Here is a 14,223-nt window from a genome sequence, read left to right as displayed (position 1 = left end):
ATACTAGTAAATAATTTCAAGTATTTCTGTAAATATGGTCTCTGCATGCCATAGAATAGCTGTAAACCTTACATATCGAATTCAATGACTTATAAATAGGATTGAAATGCAGTGTTTATGTTAATGTGACTTTTAATCAAAGGGTTGCAAGTTCAGATCCGGCTGGGATCAATTTCTAAGCTATACTTTTCAATGACTTTTTCAAGCTATTTTACTTGTGTTCATACATATTAGGTTAACATTTTTGCATCGGCTCAAGTGATCTTTTTTCGTATCATTAAAATACTTCAGTACTTGATAGCAATAATAGCTTAAGTTTATTGGCTCAAACTAGAGATACATGGTGAAATAAAATACCACAGATTAAAAAAAGTACATAAAGTCAAGCCAACTGAAAGAATGCTCTTATTGTTTTTAGCTCACCTGAGTAAAATTTGCTCATGGTGAGGTTTCGTGAATGCTGTTTGTCTGTCGTGCGTTGTCAACTTTTGCCTTGTTGACTCTCTAGACGCCACATTTATTGTCTGATCTTCTTGAAACTTGGTCAAAAGATTTGTCCCTATGATATCTTGGACGAGTTCGAAAATGGTTTTGTTGGTTGAACAACATGGCTGCCAGGAGGCAAGGCATTTTTCCTTATATGGCGTAGGTAAAACCCTGTTAACACTCTATAGAGGCCACAATTATTGTCAGATCATCATGAAACTTGGTCAGAAGGTTTGTCCCAATGATATCATGGACGAGTTCGAAAATGGATCCAGTTGCTTGAAAAACATGCCTGCCAGGGGGGGGCGGAGATTTTTTCCTTACCTTATACAGCTATATATGTCTTTAGTAAAACCTTGTTAACACTCTAGAGGCCACATTTATTGTCAGATCGTCATAAAAATTGGGCAAAAGATTTTTCCCAATGATTTCTTGGACGAGTTCAAAAAGGGTTCCGGTTGGTTGAAAACATGGTCGCCAGGGGGCGGGGTATTTTTCCTAAAATGGCTATAGTGAAAACTTGTTAACACTCTTAAAGTAACATTTACAGTCTTATCATCATGAAACTTGGTCAGAACATTTGTTATATCTAATGATATCTTGAATGAATTCGAAAATGTTTTTGGTCTGTTGAAAACATGGCCGCAGGGGTGCGGGACATTTTTCCCTGTATGACTATAGTAAAACCTTGTTAACAGCAGAGGCCACATTTATTGTCTGATCATCATGAAACTTGGTCAGAATATTTTTCCTAATGATATCTTGGATGAGTGTAACATGGTTTCAGAGGCTTCAAAAACATGGCCGCCAGTGGGCGGGGCATTTTTCCTAATATGGCTATTTATGGCTATTATAATAGTAAAACCTTGTTAACACTCTAGAGGCCTCATTTTTTTGTCAGATCATCATGAAACTTGGTCAGAAATTTTTTCCCAATGATATCTTTGAAGAGTGTGAAAATGGTTTCAGTGGATTCAAAAATATAGCCGCCAGGGGGCGTGGCATTTTTCATAATATGGCTATATTTAAACCTTGTATCACTCTTAAAGTTACATTAATAGTTCACTCTTTCAAATTAAACATACATTACAACTTTATGAAACTGTTCACATGACATAATATTATATTGTCAAGGTATTTCCATATCTGGGCATGCTTCTATTCCACTATTCACTGTCTTGAACTTACTCATCAACTGAATTTAAATATTTTTATTTCCAAACATCTGTATATGGGAGGCATCTTTTATTGTCCTGTCTGTTTATCCTGTCAGATGCTTTTGATCTTTCCATTTATGAGGGGTGTACGTCATGTATAAATGATGCTTTAACTATTGATGCTAAAAACCATTTTCTATCTATCCATATTGACAAGCTTTTACCATGATATTTTCTTAGAAATCGACTATCCAGCCCCAATCTGGGGCATGTGTGTCTGTCAAACTCAGATTAATGTCTCTCTGTTTTACTTAATTGTAAATGTGAGTTAGTTTTTCTTTTTTTTCAGTGAGTTTCCATAATCAAGACCAAATGTCGTAGAAGGCAATACGATGGTAGTCTACTGGAAAAGGCTTACAAAGATGTGTGAGAGAGAGAGAGAGGGATGTCAGTCTACAAGGCTGCAAGGATGTACGGGCTACCAGAGAGTACCCTTAGAGACAGAATATTGGGCAATCAACCAGTGGGGCCGACGTATCTGTACTGTGGCTTAGGACCAGTACTGGATAAGGGGGAGGAGACTCAACTAGTAAGGCACATCGACCATATGAGCAAGATTGGATATGAATATTCAAACAAGGAGTTCCTTAGACTGGCCACTGACTTTGCTGTAAGACTTGCTAAGAAATCAACGTCTGACCCAGAGTTTGCCCTTTCATGGTCAAAGGGATTCCAAAGGCGCAACCCAGGACTCACTTTGGCCAAGCCCCAGAAACTTCCAGTGGTGCAAGCCACATGCTCATCAACTGAAGTGATTGCTGCATATTCGGCAGAGCTGATGAAAGTCCTTGAGGACAATAATATCATGGATAAGCCTAAAAATATTTGGATCATAGATGAGACTGGATTGATGATGGAACGGGATCCTGAGGAGTTTCAGAGTGTGGAAGAGAAGTCTCTCAGTTCTTTAATTCCGCCAGGCCTAAAAAAGTCACCATCATAGCTGGAGGCAGTGCTGCAGGGTCAGCACTTCCACCTTTCTATGTTTTTCCTTGTGAGCATTGGAGTGACTGCCTACTTGATGGTGCATGTCCAGGGTCATCTGGAACGGTGACTGAATCTGGCTGGTCAAACTCGGAGGTCTATCTATATTACCTGGAGCACCACTTTAAGCAGCATGTGCAATTTAACGGTCCTGAAATTGTGCTGATCCTGTTTGATGGACATAAAGATCACATCAATCTTACCCTAGATGAATGGGGCAATGAGAATAACATGACATTTTTTGTTCTGCCCCCGCATATGTCGCACATCACAAAGCCACAGAACGTAGGATGCTTTGCTTTCGTTAAAAAGTACATGCTATAATGAGTGTGAGGCCTACAAAGGAAAGCACCCAGGAGCACAAGTGAGCCTAAACAATGTTGCAGAAATAACCAGCAAGGCATACAATAAAATATTCACTCCAGACAGACTCATATCTACTTACACAAAAAACGGTATCTACCCTCCGTCAAATTCAACCAAGGACAAAATGTCACAGGCAGTGACCATGTCTCCCACCTGAAAGTTACACTACCTCAAGCATTGTACAGCCAGAGTGTCTGTAGGGATTGTGTTTGCCTTTGCCATTACTGTTAACCCTTTGCATGCTGGGAAATTTGTTGTGTGCTAAAATTTCTAAAATTAGCAATTTCTTCTACTTTTTTCAACGTATACTATCAGAATAGCAAACAGTTTGGATCCTGATGAGACGCCACGTTCTGTGGCATCTCATCTGGATCCAAACTGTTTGCAAAGGCCTTCAAAATTCGGTTCCAGCACAGAAAGGGTTAAGCATGCTACATGCTTACAACAATTGAGTAAAGAAAATCAGTGATTCAGACTTCCAAGTGTTGTTCTTTTCATCTATTTATGATATTATATTTCTGTTTATTTAAATGAAGATCAAATGTAATTTTATTCTTAATAAAAAAAGTAGGAGTGAATAACATATGAATACATGAATAAAAGGTCAAGCACTGTGTATTATGTTCACCAAAGATTGATTCTTTATATTTACTCACCAATTATAAATAAATGAGCTTACATTGATGACACCAGTATTAGTAAACCTGTTAGTTTTACAATAAACAACATAGGCATTGACCATTAATACAACTTGGTCATTACATGCGTAAAAAATTGCCAGCAGTTTTATTTGAAGCCTTATTTCAGCATGAAAGTGATCATAATCAAAATGATGTAAATCCTTGATTAAATTTTAATTATATTGTGTAAATGTTATCTTGTGAATGAAAAAGCTTCATATAATTACCAGGTTGTTCAACTGTTGTTTTTTTCTGGAATACCGTAATTACTCTATGTTTTCGGACACTCTAAGTTTTCGGACACCCCTTTTTTTAGCAAAAATAATTATTTTTCGTAACTCTTAGTTTTCGGACACACGAGTTTATGTCCATAATTAATGTCTCTAAGTTTTCGGACAGTATATTTTTCAGCGATATTTTACCAAATTTCGGTCCTGTTTTCGATATCTAATGACACTTCGATCATGGGGTTTTACAACCAGATTAACATCATAAATCATGGCAGGTGCAACGGACCATTACATTTGCGTTATTGGGTAAATAATCTTGTAAACCGGTATTAGACAATGGTTTGGCCCGATAGCATTAGCGTTATGACAATTACCAGGGTTAGTGCTAATTAAAAGTTCAATTATCTACCGCAATGGTACTACCCCTTCTCAGTAAAATAACTATGACAAACACTAAACGCTTTAAAGTGTGATGCACCTTATTACAAGTTTTACGAACAATGGAAGGTGTAACAACAACTATCAGAAATGAACAAACACAGAATTCTTAATTTGCTTTTTTATTGCATTAATTACAGGTTCATACTAGCGAGTGTCGGTACATCATATGCTCATCTTTGAACTCGTTGGTAAAAGTACAACCTTGTAGTAACTTTCTGTCAAATAAATTAAGCATTTCACATTATTTAAAATGCAGTGCAAACATATATAACTGTAATTTATACTTAAGGCATGGTATTTTACAAGCGCGTGCTATTACCGGTAGTCGTTGATACAATTGACGCTATTTCCGGATACTTCAATTTTCGACTCTAAGTTTTCGGACACCTGTATTTTGCAAATATTTTTCGTTTCTAAGTTTTCGGACACGAAAAAAAAAATTATTTTTAAGTGTCCGAAAACATAGAGTAATTACGGTAATAATTATTTGCATATTAAGGAACTAGTGTTATGTTGTTATTCTTTATTTCTAAAACCTCAATATAAAATAATTTAGCCGTCAGTGGGTTTTTTTATGGCAATTTCGGGACCGATATTCAGCCTCATTCCCCTAAAAAAAAAATATATATTTTCCCCCCATTTTGTAAAAAAAAAATCCCCTCCAGATGTTAAAAAAAATATATATATTTTTTTTTTTAGAAAGAACTGTTTCATAATCATGATAATTACTCAAACTTATTTTCATAAATAACTAACAAAGTATATAACTATAATTTATATGATTTTTTATTATTATAAAGTGTTATATTAAATTAGATTAGATTTTCCCAAATCAGTGGACTTTTCACATGAATTGCATTTTGCTGCCAAAATGGCCAGAAAAAGGCCTGATGTATCTATATTGTGTCAATGTTTGTTGATAAAAACATTCCAATTTGGTCCATTTAATTGATAAAAAATGCTCAAATTTGCCATTTAATCGATTTAAAAAACTCAATTAGACACAAAATGGCTAAGAAAACTGAGACTGTGCATGAAGGCTGAACTGTCTGAAACTAATGTTGAAAAAATCATTGATATTATATTTCAGAAAAAGGACAGAGGCATTCTGCTTTGAATATTATATTCATACAAACATGTGTATTCATATAATAAATATCATTACATATAAAAGAGTGAATTTTTAATTTTCCCCTTTTCCTTAAAAACGACGCATTTTTCCCCTTTGGTCGGGCCCCTTCACCATTCCCCTATAAGTGAAAAAAACACTGGCCCTGCTCTTTGAAAAGGGGGTTAAATGCATGTGCGTAAAGTGTCGTTCCAGTTAAGCCTGTGCAGTCAGCACAGGCTTATCAGGGAGAACTCTTTCCACCTAATTTAGATTTTTGCCAAGAAGAGAATTTTTTTAACGAAAAATATAAAAGCGTAAAGTGTCGTCCCTGATTAGCCTGTGCGGACTGCACAGGCTAATCTGTGACGACACTTAACGCACATGCATTATGCCCACTTTTCACAGAGAAAGGCTAAATTAAAGGCATGCTCGAAACATGCAAAAATCTGTGAATTAGCACTCGTACTGTGTTATGTGACTATTGTCTTGGTTAGTTTCATGGACATTGACTTAGACTGGTACTAGATACATAATTGCAATAGGTTAATCAGCTAAGCTGCAAACTAACAGATAGAACAAAACCATTAGGAGTCCTGTTCATAAACTATGAAAGTTTTGGTGTGACTTGTTTTTTTATGTACCAAAACAAACAAACAAACACATGTTGCAATAATTAATTGCTTCTACCTGCCAAGAAAGGGAAAGTGGAGATTAGTTTCTTTGCACCTGTTTTATCATTTGTTTTGTTAACTCTTTCAGTGCAGGAACCGAATTTTGAAGGCCTGTGCAAACAGTTTGGATCCAGATGAGACGCCACAGAACGTGGCGTCTCATCAGGATCCAAACTGTTTGCTATTCTGATAGTATTCTTTGAAAAAAAAATGAAGAAAATGCTAATTTTAGAAATTAAGCAGACAACATTTTAGCAGACGACAAATTTCCCAACATGCAAAGGGTTAAATGGTCAGTCTGCGGCAATTTTGATTCCTTACTATATCTAAACAATCTTTTACCCTATTTTATTGCTGACTGATTTGGTGTAGTGATTTGACTTCTCTCACATTTTTTACATGTGAACAAATTCACATGATAAACACTTAAACCATATTATGTTCCTTGCTATACATAGGCTGTATTTATAATGCATTGCCTGCTGTTGTAATACCATGGCTGTGAGTGTAAAACTTTGGTTGTCAGTTTTTTTTCTAACCATAATCAGCACCATCTCTTTACATCAGAAGTTGGTGTTCCCTTTTACCCCAAAATCATCACTTTACATCTGCATAATGCATGTTCTCTAGGCATCAGCAGCCTGTTTGTTCTTGGCAGTTGGTGAATGGTGATTTCTGTTTAAGCCTCCAACATTCTTTTACATCAGAAGTATAAATGGTCACTGTCATATGAGCGATCTGTTTGTTCCCTCAGTATTAAAACACTTACATCAGCAGTCTTTGTAATGTTACTTTAGCAGTAAGTTTTGTCTATGCAAGTCACTACCATCTCTTCATGTCACTTCCATCTCTTCAAGTCACTACCATCTGTTCATGTCACTTCCATCTCTTCAAGTCACTACCATCTCTTCATGTCAGTTCCATCTCTTCAAGTCACTACCATCTGTTCATGTCACTTCCATCTCTTCAAGTCACTACCATCTGTTCATGTCACTTCCATCTCTTCAAGTCACTACCATCTGTTCATGTCACTTCCATCTCTTCAAGTCACTACCATCTCTTCATGTCACTTCCATCTCTTCAAGTCACTACCATCTCTTCATGTCACTTCCATCTCTTCAAGTCACTACCATCTGTTCATGTCACTTCCATCTCTTCAAGTCACTACCATCTCTTCATGTCACTTCCATCTCTTCAAGTCACTACCATCTCTTCGTGTCACTTCTATCTCTTCAAGTCACTACCATCTCTTCGTGTCACTTCCATCTCTTCAAGTCACTACCATCTGTTCATGTCACTTCCATCTCTTCAAGTCACTACCATCTGTTCATGTCACTTCCATCTCTTCAAGTCACTACCATCTCTTCATGTCACTTCCATCTCTTCAAGTCACTACCATCTCTTCATGTCACTTCCATCTCTTCAAGTCACTACCATCTCTTCATGTCACTTCCATCTCTTCAAGTCACTACCATCTCTTCATGTCACTTCCATCTCTTCAAGTCACTACCATCTCTTCATGTCACTTCCATCTCTTCAAGTCACTACCATCTGTTCATGTCACTTCCATCTCTTCACATCAGCAGTATGTGAATTACACATGTATGCTCAAATCCTCACTTTATCTTTATATCACCAGTCTTTTCTGTTTTTGTTTTTTCCTCACAAATATCACTTTAAACCTTTTCCACTTAGAAGCTAAGTGAAAATTGCTATGTGCAAACAGCCTAAAACCAGAACAGCCTGTGAGTAACTCGCAGTCTGTTCATGTTTTATGCTGTTTGCTGCTCATCACTATCTTAGGTTTGGAGATGAAGCCTTAAAATCTTGAATCTAGTAAGAAAGGTCTTAAATTAAATATAACTTTCTAAGGGATTACAAATGCGTGAAAATATGTATCTAAGTGGTAATGGGTTAACATCAGCAATTTGTATGCCTTCTTCACATCATTACCCTTTCTCCACATCAGAAGCATTGCTTCACATCATCAAAGGGAGTGTTGTTTTCAAAACCGAGATATACTATAACACCAGTAGTTTGTTTGTTTCTTCTATCAGGATCATTGTGTTTTCTTCACATGAGCAAGCTCTCCCAATACAGTGTCTATAGTCTATAAATATGAAACATGTTTATTTTATTTATTCTTTATAATCATTGAAGCATAAACATAAATAGTTTATTTCCATATTAAACGCCCTGACCAATAATAGCCATGATAACAAGCCAGGTATTTTTCAATTGTAGGGTCGTGGAAGAAGGATCAGGAAGTCAGGGTCTGTAAAGGCTGGGAAGCAGTATTCATGCGACATGTGTGATAGGGAGTGCACTTCTGCATCAGGCCTTCGTCGACACAGAATGCGTCACTTCCCCAATGCAAAACGATTCCAGTGCATCGAGTGTGGCAAGCGGTTTTTTGAGAGAAGAGACCTCATGGAACATATGAAAACTCATAATTTGAAGGATTCAAAATGCACGTACTGTGGGAAATTCTGTCATGATCTTGCAGACCACTATGAAAGGTGTTCAAAGTTTCTCAAATCCAAATCTATTCTGAAATGTCGAGGATGTCAGATGAACTTCAATAACGAGGAGGACTACAACGCGCACATAGAATCCTGTTACATTCCCGACTACCAATGTCACATCTGCGGCATGAAGTTCACAGCCAGCGCCACTCTGAAGGATCACGTAGAACGCCATTCGGCCAAAAAGAAGGAACTAGAATGTGATGTTTGCCACAAGAAATTCCGTGTTCAGCTTGACCTTACTAAACATAAGAGGACCCATGAGCCCGAGGCCCAGTGTAAGAGCTGTGGAGAGCTGGTCCCAGGTGGCTACCACAACCCCAGGCAGTGCCCGGTGAAAGCCAGCAAGAATCCCAAGTACAAATGTCCGTATTGTGCGGTCACCATTAACGGATCCTTGTCTCACATACTGCGTCACATCAACAGGAAGCATGGCGCGGCTGCCGAGAAGGAGTTTGCCAGTCAATACGGTGAAGAAACGAGAGGTCTCAGAAAATGCAACGAATGCGGGTATTTCTTTAAGGGCAATCGCAAGGCACTCGAACGTCATATAGAAATGTATCACAAAGACAACACTGTGATTCCATGCGAGGGCTGCGAGGACACTTTTAGAACAAAGCTAGAGCTACTGGTACACGAAAAAAGCTGCCCTGCCAACGCTGCAGACGATGGTAAATCTCCCCAGCGCCTCATTCCCAAGGTGATCTACCAGTGCAGCAACTGCTCGACCATACACTACACTAAGGCGGACCACAACAAGCATGTGGAGGAGTGTGCACACACGCCACAGGTACAAGAAGTGGAGGCGGAGGCTGTTGCCGCGGAGACGGGGCTGGGGCAGGTGTGCTACATTGTCACTGAGCAGGACGGCCAGCAGACCATCGTCCCAGCAACCTCCTTGTCAGCCGACAACATGCAGGTGTACGTAGAACACTGGTGAAACCTCCCTGTCAGCCGAAAACATGCAGGTGTAAGTGGAACACTGGTGAATAGGTGCAACCTCCCATTAAGCTGACAACATGCAGGTGTGCGTAGATCACTGGTGAATAGGTGAAGCAGAAGACTGGAAGATAGCTGACTAGGAACATTGGTGAATAGGTCAAGTGTATAATGGGACACTGATGAATACGTTTTTCAGTTGAAATCCCTTGAAAGTTGTAAGGTTGTTTGTTTTTTTAAACTGTTGAAGAGGTCCGACACCATGCAAATGTACGGTATGTAGAGCTTGCTGAAGATTTAAGAATGATATTAAGCGCAGGAGGAATCATGCATGCTTTTGTTGAAAGTTGGTGAACATTGCTAACAATTATGACTTCGCATGCTTGAAGTGTTTTTACTATAATTACTGTAACAACAGGTTAGCATAACCTATAATATGGTGAAAGTGTACTTTGACTTCTGAATTCTGTTTATGATATGCCAGAAAGTGCATATAAATCCTCAACTGTGCCCAGAATATAAGAAGTTATGGCATTCATCTCAAGACTTTTGAAGAGTTGATGTGCAATTGCACATTTCAAAACATTGACCTTAAGCATTTGATTTTAAATGTTAACTATCAAGGCTTGAAGATGAAGCATTGGATACCAATAGAGTTAGAAGGGTTAAATATTTGTACTAGTTTGGAGTCTTAGTAATGATACAGTTCAGTCAATTTATGTATCCCGGAAAAAGCAACTTTTTGGAAAATCCCACTAATCTACTGGTACAAATAAACATGACCCATTTATAATTCTTTCAAAATCACACACCGCATCAACCGTTATTATTTAAAGCAAGCTGTCATTGGTTGATTTAATGGACCAGCGTTGTTTGTACCGGGGTGATTAGTGGGGTTTTCTAAACTCGTGCTTTTCCGGGATCAATCTATTGCAGTGTAACCAGTACATGTAACTGTAAGAAGCAGAAAATAAACTGTTATATAAGAATAGAAATATGTGACACTATTTATCTTTGTCAATACTATAAAATGGGCAGTGCTCTGTGAAAAAGCGATTTAATGTATGTGCGTAAAGTTTTTTCACCGATTAACTTGTGCAATCCACACAGGCTAATCAGGGACGACACTTTCCGCCTAAACTGGATTTTTGCTAAGAAGAAACTTTCTTGAAACGAAAAATATCATTAAAGCGGAAAGTGTCATCCCTGATTAGCCTGAGTAGTCCGCATCTAGGACACTTCACGCACATGCATTAAACCCCTCTTTCACAGAGCACAGCCCAAATGTATTGTGTAGTGTTAAGAGTGCATACAAATAGTTTGGTTTACTGTATAATCCCTCTGAGCCTTGGGTTTCATTATTTTGATTTTGGTTTACCTCTCACTGATTATAAATTGGTTTATACATGTAACTCAGTGTTGTTAATGACAGCAACTTGTACAATAATACACCTCCCAGCTATTGATAATTGACCCTCCAGGTCACTGGAGCTGTAGGTATATATCCATAAAAGCTCAGAGCATTCAAGAAGAACTACTTGTAAGCCTACCTAATATTTATGCCCCCCTTCGAAGAAGAGGGGGTATATTGTTTTGCTCATGTCGGTCCGTCCGTCCGTTCACCAGATGGTTTCCGAATGATAACTCAAGAACGCTTAGGCCTTGGATCATGAAACTTCATATGTACATTGATTATGACTGGCAGATGACCCTTATTGATTTTCAGGTCACTTGTCAAAGGTCAAGGTCACAGTGACTCGAAATAGTAAAATGGTTTCCGGATGATAACTCAAAAATGCTTAGGCCTAGGATCATGAAACTTCATAGGTAGATTGATCGTGACTGGCAGATGACTCCTAATGATTTTCAGGTCACTAGGTCAAAGGTCACAATGACTCGAAATAGTAAAATGGTTTCCGGATGATAACTCAAGAATGCTTACGCCTAGGATCATGAAACTTCATAGGTAGATTGATCATGACTGGCAGATGACCCCTATTGATTTTCAGGTCACTAGGTCAAAGTTAAAGGTCACAGTGACTCAAAATAGAAAATGGTTTCCAGATGATAACTCGAGAATCCTTACGCCTAGGATCATGAAACTTCATAGGTACATCGATCATGACTGGCAGATGGACCCCTATTGATTTTCAGGTCACTAGGTCAAATTTACAGGTCACAGTGACTCAAAATAGTAAAATGGTTTCCAGATGATAACTCGAGAATCCTTACGCCTAGGATCATGAAACTTCATAGGTACATTTATCATGACTGGCAGATGACCTCTATTGATTTTCAGGTCACTAGGTCAAAGGTCAAGGTCACAGTGACTCGAAACAGTGAAATGGTTTCCGGATGATAACTCAAGAATGCTTACGCCTAGGATCATGAAACTTCATAGGTACATTGATCATGACTGGCAGATGACCCCTATTGATTTTCAGTTCAAAGGTCAACGTCACAGTGACTCGAAACAGTAAAATGGTTTGCGGATGATAACTCAAGAATGCTTACGCCTAGGAGCATAAAACTTCATAGGAACATTGATCATGACTGGCATATGACCCCTACAGATTTTCAGGTCACTAGATCAAAGGTCAAGGTCACAGTGACTTGAAACAGTAAAATGGTTTCCGGATGATAACTCAAGAATGCTTACGCCTAGGATCATGAAACTTCATAGGTAGATTGATAATGACTGGCAGATGACTCCTATTGATTTTCAGGTTACTTTGTCAAAGGTCAAGGTCACAGTGACTCGAAATAGTAAAATGGTTTCCGGATTATAACTCAAGAATGCTTATGCCTAGGATCATGAAACTTCATAGGTACATTGATCATGACTGGCAGATGACCCCTATTAATTTTCAGGTCACTAGGTCAAAGGTCAAGGTCACAGTGACTCAAAACAGTAAAATGGTTTCCTGATGATAACTCAAGAATAATTAGGCCTAGGATCATGAAACTTCAAAGATACATTGATCTTCACTGGCAGATGACCCCTATTGATTTTCAGGTCACTAGGTCAAAGGTCAAGGTCACAGTGACAAAAACCGTATTCACACAATGGCTGCCACTACAACTGACAGCCCATATGGGGGGCATGCATGTTTTACAAACAGCCCTTGTTGTTTATAGGCCTTCTTTTGCTTATCAGGTATTTTGTCTTCTTATTTGAAAATTGATTAATTATATGTTATACAGTGTTATACTTCACCATAAATAGCACATTATATTTCAAAATTGATTATAGGTTTTACTTAATAATTTTGGAAGAGTTACACATACAAAACAAAAGCAGATATTTAAAAGCAGTTACCGTACCAAAGTGTCTGTCATACATAAATACTCAAATCTGAAAATGGTTTTTGTAATTAAAATATAACAGGAATTTTTCATCATGGAGTTTAGTAAGCAACAAAAGCTATAATTTGTAAAACCTTACATTGCTTTATCCCGAAGTGAGCTCGATTTTTGGGAAATGTTTGTAATACAACATGTACATAAGTGTATTCAAAAGCATTACACTTCACCTTTGTCCTTAAATTTCGTTCACCAGAGCACATTGTGCTTAACGTAAGTGTTTGTGATCACCTTTTGTTTATTGCTCGGTGTCTGTAGTTCCACATTTATTGCTTGAAACTTGGTCAGAACATTGTCCCAATAATATCTTGGTGGATTTAGAAACTGTATGATGTGGAATCAAAAACTAGGTAATTTGGTGAAATGGAGGAAAAAGCTTTTGAACACTCTAGATGTTTTTTTATGCAAAATCATCATGAAACTGCCACACAACATTTGTTCTATTTATATCTTTGACGAGTTTTAAAATGATTCTGGTTCGTTGAAAAACATGACTGACTCAGGGTTGAGCAGTTTTCCTGATATGCCGATAGTAAATGCTTGTGAACATTTTTTGTCCAATCATCATAAAACTTACTCAGAACAATTAATCTATTAAATTATAACTTGGCCAAGATTGGAAAGGGTTTCATTTTGTTAAAAAACAGCTGGCGATGGAGTGAAAGTATTTTGTTATATGACTTAAGTGAGTTAAAACCAGCTCACAACAGTGATGTTTTTTCGAGTCTCAGGTCACCTGAGGTGTGCACCTTAAGGACTTTGGTCCTCTTGTATTGACTGTATACTAGTTTGTTTTGAATGCTATTGGCAATAATTATGGACTTCATATTATGTATGTTTAATTTGTTTCATTAATAAATTCATTGATGAGAGTTAATGTGATTTCTTGTGTTATATTAGTATATAACAGTGTGATTTTTATGCTCCCCAAAAATTTGTTTTGGGGGAGCATATAGTCGCCGCTTCGTCTGTCCGTGCGTCTGTCCGTCCGTGCACAATTTTTCTCCAGGATATTCTCAGCAACTAACCAGAATTCAATGAAAATTTATGGAAAGCTTCACTACCAAGAGAAGATGTGCATATTAACAGCAGGTTATGGTCGGATGATTTTTCACAGAGTTATGGCCCTTTGAAATTTTCCATTAATTGTACATATAGTGCAATTGTTGTCCAGGCTTTTTCTCAGCAACTAATGACCGGAATTCAATGA

At 37.8% G+C, this 14,223-nt stretch overlaps 1 protein-coding gene across 8 annotated transcripts in view; it reads left to right on the top strand.

Moving 5' to 3' along the window:
* LOC127859351 (zinc finger protein 394-like) overlaps positions 1-14,223 on the top strand; it is a 67,281-nt gene that overhangs the window by 35,835 nt on the left and 17,223 nt on the right. The window contains exons 5-6 of one of the 8 annotated variants that reach the window (XR_008039325.1): positions 8,431-11,477; positions 11,617-13,890. The exons of 1 other annotated variant lie outside the window; for it this stretch is intronic. Coding sequence is in view for 1 of the 7 variants with exons in the window: in XM_052396699.1 (XP_052252659.1) it covers positions 8,431-9,651 (1,221 nt within the window). In the remaining 6 variants the exon portion in view is untranslated. Of the gene's footprint in view, positions 1-8,430; positions 13,891-14,223 lie in introns of those variants that run through there. 6 more of the 8 variants (XR_008039329.1, XR_008039324.1, XR_008039328.1 and 3 more) reach the window with 6 other exon arrangements.

The sequence above is a fragment of the Dreissena polymorpha genome, chromosome 15 (assembly GCF_020536995.1).
Source record: "Dreissena polymorpha isolate Duluth1 chromosome 15, UMN_Dpol_1.0, whole genome shotgun sequence".
In the NCBI taxonomy this organism is placed as follows: domain Eukaryota; kingdom Metazoa; phylum Mollusca; class Bivalvia; order Myida; family Dreissenidae; genus Dreissena; species Dreissena polymorpha.
The sequence above is the reverse complement of the archived record's forward strand: the minus strand, read 5'-3'. Positions and strand labels throughout refer to the sequence as shown.